The sequence below is a fragment of the Vitis vinifera genome, chromosome 14 (genome assembly GCF_030704535.1).
Source record: "Vitis vinifera cultivar Pinot Noir 40024 chromosome 14, ASM3070453v1".
Taxonomy (NCBI): Eukaryota; Viridiplantae; Streptophyta; class Magnoliopsida; order Vitales; family Vitaceae; genus Vitis; species Vitis vinifera.
Window position 1 is genome coordinate 30,359,252 of NC_081818.1, and position 11,678 is coordinate 30,370,929.

The 11,678-nt window shown below is 35.2% G+C and overlaps 1 protein-coding gene across 4 annotated transcripts; it reads left to right on the top strand.

The window, feature by feature from the left end:
- Window positions 1-1,684: 1,684 nt before the first annotated feature.
- LOC100247426 (microtubule-destabilizing protein 60) lies at window positions 1,685-7,017 on the top strand. 4 transcript variants are annotated; one of them, XM_010662830.3, is made up of 9 exons: window positions 1,686-2,691; window positions 2,799-2,850; window positions 4,300-4,392; window positions 4,469-4,588; window positions 4,752-4,850; window positions 5,566-5,625; window positions 5,729-5,823; window positions 6,135-6,170; window positions 6,781-7,017. In XM_010662830.3, exons 1-9 carry the CDS (start codon window positions 1,829-1,831, stop codon window positions 6,893-6,895), a joined length of 1,533 nt encoding a protein of 510 aa, XP_010661132.1. In that variant the 5' UTR covers window positions 1,686-1,828; the 3' UTR covers window positions 6,896-7,017. The 4 variants fall into 4 exon arrangements, with proteins under 4 accessions (XP_002279181.2, XP_010661132.1, XP_010661133.1 ...); XM_010662831.3 differs by having other exon boundaries at window positions 2,805-2,850; XM_002279145.5 differs by lacking the exon at window positions 6,135-6,170 and having other exon boundaries at window positions 1,685-2,691; window positions 2,805-2,850.
- Window positions 7,018-11,678: the final 4,661 nt, after the last annotated feature.

The window sequence follows — 11,678 nt, forward strand, 5'->3', positions numbered from 1 at the left end:
TTAGGTATAAATATTTATAATAACTTTGAAATATACTTATTTATAAAATAAATAATCTAATACAATCCTCAAGAAAATGCAATCCTCAATTTGCAAAACCACTCCATAAACTCAATGTTTTGTGAAGTAAAATCAATCCATAAACTCAATGTTTCATGAGATTAAGGAGAGAGTAGATCAAAGAGAAGACAATTATTAGCATTGACATATTGTAACAATCATAGAGAGAGCATTGACGTGTTGTAACACATTCATAGAGAAGATCGTAATTATGAAGACAAACCATAATCCTTTCATGATGCTAACTTTTACAATTTATGAATTTTGTAAAGCCAAATAATACCTTATATAGAGAAAATAAAGTAAGGAAATAATCAACTTTATATAATTAAATAAAATCTCAAAATGAAGACATCACTAACGTATATGAAGACATAAAGGGGAGTGAATTGAAAGGACATACAACATAAAGAAGAGTGTAAATTGAAAAAATATCATTATTTTATTGATGACATAAATAGGTAGATTAAGGAGGGTGTGAATTAAAAAGATATCATTATTTTATTTATAAGATTATTAGAGCTTTATAGATTAGAGTGGACATTAGAAAGATGAAAATATAATTTTAGGAAAAAAAAAGTTTACAATCACTTCACTTTTCATTTTTCATGATAAATACATGAAAATCAATTCAAAACCATGAATATTTGTATTTTTGTATAGTTTTTTAAGAAGTAAAAAATTATATCATTTGCAAATATTATTATTTTAAATTAAATTATGATAATTTTTAAGGAGAAATATTATCTAAATCAATTTTTTAGTTTGTTTTAGAAGTTTGCATTTTTAGGAATAGAAAAATAATATTATTGTCATAAATTATTTTTTTATCCAGAAATTTGGATAATAATATTTACTTTTTCATGCTAAAATTATTTTAATTAATTTATGACAATTATTTTTAAAGAGAAAACATTATCTAATAAATTTTAGGCTGTTTTATTAGATTTTTCATTTTTAGAAATAAAAAAAAAACTTATCATCTAACTTTTTTTTTTATCAAAAAATTTGGGAAGAAGAAACATTACTTAAACTAATTATTTATTCAATAAATTAATAACATTTTTTAAAAAAATTATCCTTTAAAAGAAAGAAACATTATCTAAATTATTAATTAAATAAAATAGATAAGTGAGATGATGAGAACATTTTAGAAAAAAAAAAGTTCTCAAACCCAATGTCAAATTTATAAAAATATGAAGCACATGAAATTGAGATGGATAAGGATTTAAACAAAAATAAGGTACTCTACGTAAATGGATGGAGTATTATATGTGATGGGTGAGTTTCAATTACACATTATCAATATGAAATATTATTAACTCAATCGTCAATGTAATCTTTTCTTCTTAATTATAGATGTTTTAAAAAATTAGCAATACACAACGTAATATCAATTCATAATCGGGGTATTTTCGTAACCTGTTGCTAAAGAGGGATTGATTGATGAGTACCCCGGCTAGCCGGCTATAACGGTTGTTAATCAAATCAATCACCACCTCTCCTGAGTAATCAGATGCATCCAACGGTTAGGAATTAAACTGAAATTCAAATTAGGCATCCAAGGGCTCGCCCACGATCCCACAAAAAAATAGCCGTTACAAGAGCGTCCTCAGCTTAACGTTCCTTTTTCTGCCCCTCGGCCTCTCTCTCTTCATTGATTCAAAACACTCAAGAAAGTCCCTCTCTCTCTAAACCCTCTCTCTTCGCCGCTAAAGAAACCAAATACATCCCCGGCGACTTGCAGTTTTTTTCCAGTGATATCCCGATGGATTCCCACGGCAGGAACACCGGAACAAAAACCCCTGCAAAAGACCCACAAGCCTCTCGATCAAAGATCTCGGAGATATCCAAGACTTCCGAGAATCTCAACCCTAACCTGTCCAGTCCAAGCCCTGGTTTGAAGAAAATGTCGAATTCACCGGCGGCCAAATCTGCCAAATCTCACAAATCGGCCCAGAGGGTCATTTCGCCACGGAATAAGATTCGCGAAAGAAAGTTCGTGGTGGCGAAGAAGAATTCGAAGAAAGAGAGAGCAGCGTCCGCAGTCACATGTAAATGCAAGGACAAGGTTGGGGATAATGCAAAGAAGTGCCTCTGTGTTGCTTATGAGAATCTGAGGGCTTCTCAGGAAGAGTTCTTCAAGATTAGGGATGCTAGGGAAGGAAGAGCTGGAGTTGAAGAAGGAGGAGGAGAAGAGAACCCGGTGATCCAAAACTACGAAATCGGTGATGGGTATGAGGGAAAGGTGGAGAATGGTGATGACCTGGGTGAGATGGAGCCATTGAGCGAATCAGGTTCAGCATGTGTCAAGAGAAGGAGGGATAGGTTGTTGGAAGAAGCAAGGAACAGTGGACCTGTATCTGGGTCTGGGAGAGTTGCACATTTGGTTCAGGCCTTTGAGAAACTCCTTTCAGTACCGAGTACAAAGGACTCAGATCAGAAGGATGAGAATGAATCAAAGGAGAATAAGGAGGGAATGAGATGGGCACTTCCTGGATTACAGCAACCCAAGGTTTCTGAAACGCAAGCTTCTGCGTCTTCGTTTTGCCCATCAGAGCTTTTGTTAACTGCAGAGAAACTTGGATTGGATTCTCAGGTTTCTTCATCTTGGGATAGCAGCAACGGGAGGTTAGTAAATATGAATTGGGGAGTTCTATTGAAAATCCATATTTAATTTCCTTTGAGTATGTTTATATTGGGTTCTGATGGGTTTTGTTTTTGCCTTTGTTTTGAAGCTTTAGCATTTCAAGCAGAACTTCTGGTGGAGGCAGAAGGAGCCGAAGAAATGTAAGAATTTTGTTATTGTGATTCAATTTCAGTTTATACATTTCAATTTCTAATTTTTATTAGTGATCATCATAATGTAACATTTGACATAGTTCTCAATAAATAATCCATTTTTCTTATTACAATGAGAGAGAGAGAGAGAGAGGGAAGATTTGGTAGCATACAAGCTAGAAGATAAATGAAGGGCTTGGGGAATTATCTATTGCAGGATCTGATCACTTATGGGGAAGTGACGTATTGAAATACATCTAATTTCCATAAAACTAAATGGCCACTGTTGCTGCAAATACTTACGTTCTTTTTATTCTTTCGTTACTTTTGCCCATATGGTTCCAGAACAGTGCCCTTATTCCCAAAGGAATTGGGCTGAATGAGAGGGGGTGGGAGGAGTGCACCACTTTTCTACTTGGGAATGGACATTACCTCTTAGACAACCCATCCGTGCTTAGGCATTTGATAAACCCCTTAGGTTTAGATGTTGCTATCTCAACAATATCATCCAGCTTCCATACTTTGTTGTTAAAGGCCACATCATCGGAAACCTTTATAGTCCTAAGTGAATAAAGAGTTCTTTGATACTCTCTTCCCATTACATTTTCTCTCCAATACCTTCCCCATGCCTTTGTTTTCATATATATATGTGGGTGTGTGTGTGTGTGTGTCTCGATACTCTCTTCCTATTACATTTTCTCTCCAATACCTTCCCCATGCCTTTGTTTTCATATATATATATATATATATATATATATACATACGTGTGTGTGTGTGTGTGTGATCATAACCATTGGAACATATCTTCATTAGCAAACCCAAGCAAATCAAATAGAAAGTGACTGATGATCACTACACAGTTTGCCGCTTTAGTGGCTTCTTTAGCGCTAGCAGCCTTGAGTAATCGGCCAAACTAAAAAAAAATCGATTGTGATCATCATTTTATAGTATTAATCAGTCCTTCAATCACTTCACTTTAAAATCTGGCAGCCTATATGTAGAACCTGGATAATTATATCTTTTATACCTATAAAACTAGCCCAGGATTACAGGACGTTCTTGTTTGAAACTTGTCTTGGATGAAAATTTCCCCTGATTTTCTCTTGGAATTTTTCTTCTCTTCTTATTTTATCATGTCAAAGTAACCCATAAAAGTTATTTTTACCACTTTTGAGAACTTAAGATAGAACCCCCTTAGTAATTAGTTTCTTCGCCTGTCATGGCCATTGGCATTAACAAATCTATCCTCATCATGAAAGGAAATGTTAACCAGACATTCTGTGCATTAGAGCATTATGTTAACCAGACTTGCACTCTCTCTTCCTTGTTGACAGTATGCGGTTTATCCACTTTAGGTCTTTTACAAGGGATAAGAATTTATCATCTGCTTGTTATTTTTGCAAATGGATTTTGTGTTTCTTTAACTGATGGAACCTTGTATTCATTTTTGGATTTTAGAGCATTGAATCATCTTGCACTGTTGGTGGAAGGGCGTGGAAGAAGAAGCAGCTCAAGGCTACCAGCCAAAAGCCATTCAAGCTGAGAACAGAGGTTAATATTGTTTAAAAATGAATTGTGAAAGTTTTCTCATTTCCACGTTTTCTTAGGCAATTTAATTTCACTGTAGCTGAGGGGACAATTGAAGGAGGAAGAACTTATGAAGAAGATACAGAAATTGGTGGAGGAGGAGGAGAAGCAACGGATACCAATTGCTCAAGGACTCCCATGGACAACTGATGAACCAGAGGTGTGAGGGTCATTTAGTAATAAAGAAACGAAGCTCCTTGAATTTTAGTAGAGCCATATTGTTGGAATAGGAGTTAAAGCTGATATTTTACAGATGACATTTTGAATTTAGACATTTTGGTGCTCTAAAAATCATTTACAGTAGCTCATGTTTGGTATTTCAGTGCTTGATAAAACCTCCCGTGAAAGAAAACACCAGACCCATTGACTTGAAACTCCACAGTGATCTCCGGGCAGTGGAGCGTGCTGAGTTTGATCATCAGGTGTATTTTTCTGTCTTAATAATTCTGCATATAGATTTTCCTTTCATCCTTATTTCACCAAGGAAAGATGTGTTGAGAGCAATCTTCTAGGACAAAAGAATATTAAGTAATTTTAATGGAAAAGCAGAAAGTTCTATCCTAGCTGTGAACATCTAACTTACCAGTTGAACAACCCTAAGCAATTTTTTCTGTGATGGAAATCATTTGAAAAAGAATCAGGCAGCTTGAAAGGGTCATTTTGCCATCACTCTTTTTCTTAATCTGAACTGGGACTACTAACTTTGTTCTACTGGTCATTTGATGAATTTTTCTTGAAACGGGACTACTAACTTCATTCTACTGGTCATTTAAGGTATTTTTCTTGAAAATGCATCGAAGTTTGCAAAAGCCTACCTGTGCACAATCAAGTGTTTTCATTAATAATTTCTGTTGACAATATTGTTGTTCTTGGCACACTCCTTGTGCATGGTGATTTTTTGACCTACTTTGATAAATAACAATTTTCTATTTCATCACTTGTTTTCCACTTATTTTAATCCTTGCACAAATATATGCTTCACTAATTCATGGTTGACTTTTACTTGTGGTGATATTCAGTTTTTGTTGAGCACTTAAACTTAAACTTTTCTAGTTAATTGGTTTGAATCAAAAACGTATCTTTCTTGGTTGAGATTTTGCTTTTTTCTTATTGGTGTATTTTGTGTGCACATATTAGGTAGCAGAGAAGATGAGCTTGATCGAGCAATACAAGATGGAAAGGGAGAGACAACAGAAGGTACACATGATTCTTCAGTTGAATACTTGAATTAATACATAATAAAGAGATCTTACAGCAAATACTTGAATTAATACATAAGTTGGTTTTTTTGCTCCTGCAGTTGGAAGAAGAGGAAGAAATAAAGAGATTGAGAAAGGAGCTCGTTCCCAAGGCACAGCCCATGCCCTATTTTGATCGACCATTTATTCCTAGAAGGTAAAGTTTATGTTTCAGTTTGCATATACTTATTGATGCCCAAATTATGCTATTCAATTCATCACATTTTGACCCTAAATTCTATGAACTCAAGCCAAACATTTTCAGATTTCAATATACTTGACTAATTTCCCCTTTCTGAACTGTTGCTAGAAAAAAATGGTTTTACTCAGCTCCGTTTGGCATTGGAGAAAAGAGAAAACAACATGATTTTAGTCATAAAAAAAAAACCCTTTTTAGCTTTGGCTAAGTTTATGCATTGGATGCATTTCAACTCTGTCTCATGCTGTTTGTTTTTGAACTATTCTTAGGTCACCGAAGCCACCCACAGTCCCAACAGAGCCAAGGTTTGTCTTTTTCTGGTCCAGTGGGAAACACCAGGCCCTTTTATCCAATTCTATGCAAGTTCGAGCCTTTTTACATAAGCTTGTGAACATTACCGTAATAATCGTCTGCAACACGCATTTTTGGTCTGATCTTTTATACAGATAGAACTCCTCTTGAAGTTGAACCAAAACGTTACTTTTTAAATTTTGTTTGATCAGCTAAACTTATTGTAGAGGATGCATTTAAACATCTCTCGTGTTAAGGGTCACTGAAGCACCCCACTCCAGACCTGGATTTTGTAGAAAAACCCCATTCCAGACCTTTAGTGTGAAGTTTGACGTTGTAGAATGCATTTAAACTTCTCTCCTGTTATTTGTGTAGGACCTTTTTGAGGTCATTGAAGCCAGGAATTGCCTTTTCTTGAGTTTCACTGAAGCACACCACTATAGACCTTTTTGACCTTGTAGAAAAAACACCATTCCAGACCTTTAGTGTGAAGTTTGATTGCCTCCTTTATCCATAACAAGCATTTTCGTTTATAGTGATAGAAAAATATCCTTCTAAACTTAAAACTAAATTCTAAATTTAGCCTGAGTCCCGCTGATGTCGTTTGTTTTGGATCATTTCTAGGTCACTGAAGCAACCCACAGTCCCACGAGAGCCAAGGTTTCACATTCCTCAACAGAAGAAGATCAAATGTTGCATGTCATGGAATGACATGGGCCCCTATACTTGCCATCAGTAGGAGGCGAAGAAAGAATACAAGAGATCGGTGCTACATTTATGTCATTCATTACCAATAATAATATGATAATTCGTTTCTGTATTGTATATGAAGCAATCAATTTCGTTGCAATTTCCCCACCAGCTGGTTGGTTTCCATCCTCGAAATCGGTGCTACATTTATCCTTGAAATGGGAACTTGGAATTTCAGATGACATATAGCAAAATTTAAAATTGAAAAGACTTAAAAAGTAACAAACGACTCCTAAGCATTCAACCTTGTATCCAAATTCACACAATTTTACTTTAGCGCCCAAAATGGAACACAGTTAAATCAAAATTGCATCTAACACTTTGTTGTTAGTACAATAGGAGGTGAGCTACATGGACAAGGGAGAGTGGAGCGAACAGAGGAAATTGGGGAGAGTCGGTCGTAGCACTAACTGGGGGGGGGGGGGGGGGGGGGGGGGGGGTGGCGCCCTTGCATATCAGCTGTTAGGGTCAAGAGCCGGCTTGGTCCTCTCCTCTTATGTCATTTATATTCTATTTACAAGTGAGCTGTCTTTGGACGTTTAACACGGAGGAACAAGGTTGAACCTATTGGTTGAAGAGACCCAGCCAATGGCATGAGAGACCTCTCGTTGGTAACCTGTTTCTTTCTCTTAACCCTGTCGAAATAGGTTCAATGCATGTACAATGAACCATGACCTTCAACATATTTTTAAAACTTGATGTTGGAGAGTCAAACCCACCATCATGATGCATTAGGTTAATGCAGGACCTCCAGTTGTCCTCTCAACTTCAAGGTTATGTATGATTCTTAAAAGAATGAAGGCAAGAAGACAAATGTTTAGAAAAATGATTTTCTCATGTTTAGTTATCCTATAAAAAAATATCACCCATACAAAGTGTGAGATCAACATCACCTCCGTACAAGTTAATATCAAGTGGAATCAAGTTGGCATCAATATGTAGGGTTCTTAATCAACCAACTTCGTGAGACCATCTTCATGAGTTTAAAATGATCAACCTTTTGTTGATGAATCTCCTACAAATGAGGAAACAATATGATCCACCCTCTCAATCTTCCTTTTGAATTTTTATTTTTTTGAATATACTCTTAAAATCATGTTTCTATCATCTTTTTATTTTAGGAAACAAATTTTGACAATGTGTGTATATATATATATATATGCATCAATGAAATAAGAATGAAATCAAGTCATTCAAACACTTTCCCATCCCTTATTATTCTCCTTATGGTATCAAAGCTTTCTTAGTGCTCTTACAGCTCACGACCCTCTTTTATTTATTTTTCTTTATTTTCTTCTTTATCTATCTCATGGTTCTATCCTCTATCACATATTCTACCCCACAACCAACCATGGTTCCTATGCATGACTATCTCCTTTCTCTCATTACCATTAACATTATCATCCAAGCACCCCTCAAATCGACTCACGACACCTACTTCACCTGGCAAATGTAGTTCAATTCCCTGCTCATTGCCTTTGATCTCATTGGCTTTATCATTGACACTCGCCCCTATTTCCTTGAATCAATCACTACAGATGCAGGCACTATCCTAAATCTGTTGTATTCACTTTAGGTCCACCAAGATCAACTTATTCTTAATGCCATCATTGGCTCTATCTCTCCCATTCTCATTCCCTTTATTGTTACTTCCACCACTTCTCAAGCTACATGGACCATCCTCTACAACACTTATGCAAAACCATCTTGTGGTTGCATCATGACCCTTAAGGGTGTCTTGGGCACTTTATCCAAATGTGCTAAAGCCATCATTGAGTACATGCAACAAGTTAAGTGTTGCAATGATGAACTTCTCCTTATGAACATTGCTTATGATGTTGATGAGCTTACAAACTCAAAATTCTTCATAGCCATGACAAAGAATACTCTCCTATCTCCTCTATGATTAAGGCCTAAGAAAATCTCATTTCCTTTGAAGAATTGCATGAGAAGTTGGCTACTTTTGAGGCTTAACTGAAGTAGGATCATGACATAACCCTAAAACTCCTTGCCAATGCCAATCTTGCCTTTAAACCTCTAGACCATTTTCACTAGACTACCCTAAACCCTAGGCTCATTTTCCATGGCTAAGGGCCACCTTCACAAACATATCTACTCATCTTCAATCCTAACCCAAACAAATAACCTCCAAAACCTTATCAAGACTTTTGCTAACTTTACTTTGTGGTTAGCAAGACCATTATGCTAAGAGGTGGCCTACCTTCAAATATATGCCTTGGAATAAAACCCCACAGACTTATGCTTGACTTTCATTGCCCCAAGCTCACTTAGCATTTCCACTTATTATTTCATCTTTTGAATGGCTATTAGACTCTTGAGCTTCACATCATGTGACTAGTGACTTGGCAAGTTTGTCTCTACATTTTGATTACTTAGGTTATAGTGATATTATGATCGGTAATGGTACTGGTCTTCCAATTGTAGAGAATCCTGGATCTCTTTGTTCTTTATCTTAGGACCAGATTAAGAGCATGGATAACTTCCTATGACTTCTAGATCCTAAACAACAGAAGCAAAAACAACAACTCTAATAATCCAAGGATCTAGATTTGTGCATTAAAAAACTTTACCTTTAATTTGGATATTCCCAAATCACATCCATTCAAAGAAGATCAAATGTGAAGTCATCAAAAGCCTCATAAACCTATGATCTTCCACTTGATGACTCAACCTCAAACCTTTACACTCCAAATGGTGAGGTGTTTGGGAAAATGGAGGCTAAAACTTTTTTTATTTTTTTTATTGTAGAAAACAACTAACTTGAAACCCTAACCCCTAAGAGGGTATTTATATGGTTCCCCTTTGAGCTTAAGTGACTTGAGCCCACATGGGCTTAGATCATTTAATCTAACTAAAAACCGGTCCTAATTAATTAATTAACCTAATATGGTTTTCCAATTAATCAATTATATCAACCTAGAGATGTCATTTACTAACCCCTGTGCAACTCTACATGATTGTCAAAACACCCTTATGTACATAAGTGAATATATAGTTTATCTAACCTAATAAACTATGTCATCAAGTATATGAGCTATAATAAAATAGTCTCAATTCCCTTAAAATCCAATTCTGAAGTTGATTCAATATCCCATTATAGAGAATCAAGTGCACTCTAGTACCCTATGTAAATAATAACAAGACGAAAATTAGGTTTATGACCTACTTTTCATTGCATGCAAACTTCTCATAAATTGGTATTCATAATATAACAAGGTAATGTTATCACCTATCAAGATTACCTCTTTAATTTTTAAGTTACAGACTCATCTATTATGTGACCAATTAACATACTCTAACTTCAAGGAGTATGTGTCAAAATTCTATTGAAGGCATTAGTATGATCATAATCTTCTAGATCACATGTCCTTTAGATTACTTAATGAGATACAATGTCTTAATACCATGAGATATCATAGTGTCTCTATTAAGGATATCTATTGTCACCAACCTTCATCAACAACGACTCAATCCATAAGGATATATAACCACATTAGGGTCTCACTCATAAGTCTAAGTCTCATGTTGATTTTGGCATAGACTCAATATCCTTTCAAGGTTGAGAGTCCATGTAGTATTGTCATTTGGCGAATCACGATAATTGATAATCTTACATTATGATTCATCATAGGTTCTGTTCAATGTATAACTATACATACTAGTGCACTCATCATTGGAAACCCATTTTGTCGGCCAAAACAAGTCATCCCTTCAATTAGGAGGTAGTGCACTATAGTTTTTACTGGATTGCCCAAATCCATGAACCAACTATGAACAACTTGTACGTTGTATTTTGTATGCAACTCCTAATGCATCCAAGTCATGTACAATGCAGGTGATATAGGCGTGTATTTTCAAATGCCCAATTAATGCATATGAGATAGTAAAGGGAAACCATAAGAAACATAAATAAATAAATTTATAAATGAATCTCAATTTGTTACATCATATCATGCTTTTTAAGGTTCAATCCCAACACCTGTAACTCACACAGGTTCTTTCATCCATATCTTGCCCACTATTCCATTTGTTATCCATAATGTTTTATGCATTCCTTCAATGAAAATGAACTTAATTACTATGTTGTAATTTTGCTTAACCCATAATGTTTCCAAAGACAATACTTTTATGTGATATAACTAAGGACGTAGTATATGTGTGACCCATCTTTAATGAGGTTTCCAAGCCATTGCTTGTATTTGCTCATTAAGGCACAAGTTTCTAAATGACATAATCGCATTGGTCATCCATTAGCTCAAGTTCTCAACCACTTAGTGTCATCTTAGCTTCTTCCTTTATCTTCTAGTATTGTCATAAAACTTCCTTTCAACTCATGTTAATGTAATAAAATTCATTAGCTCTTATTTTTTTAGTCTTCCTTGTCTAGTCATTTTTCTCTTCAACTTGTTTACTTTGATGCATGGTGTTCCTTTATGGAGTCATTCAATGGAATTAAATATTATGTTATATTCATAGACTATTTTACCAAATATATATGGTTTTATCCCCTTAATAAGAAATCTAGTGTTCATACCATATTCATTTACTTTAAAGCACTTGTTGAAAAGTTTTTTAATACATCCATTGTTCGATTATACACTAATAATGGCAATGAATACCTTGCACTAAAAGATTTTATGACATTACTTGGTATTTTTCACCTAACTACTCTCACTCATACTCGTTAACACAATGGATATTCTAAGCATTATCATCGTCACATTGTTGAAAGAAGACTCACCTTACTACAT

Excerpts from the sequence above, each read along its gene's own strand:
- LOC100247426 (XM_010662830.3), top strand. The coding sequence starts at position 1,829 with ATGGATTCCCACGGCAGGAACACCGGAACAAAAACCCCTGCAAAAGAC. Across the intron at positions 4,589-4,751 it reads GGACAACTGATGAACCAGAG|TGCTTGATAAAACCTCCCGT; the intron begins GTGTGAGGGTCA and ends TTGGTATTTCAG. Across the intron at positions 4,851-5,565 it reads GTGCTGAGTTTGATCATCAG|GTAGCAGAGAAGATGAGCTT; the intron begins GTGTATTTTTCT and ends TGCACATATTAG.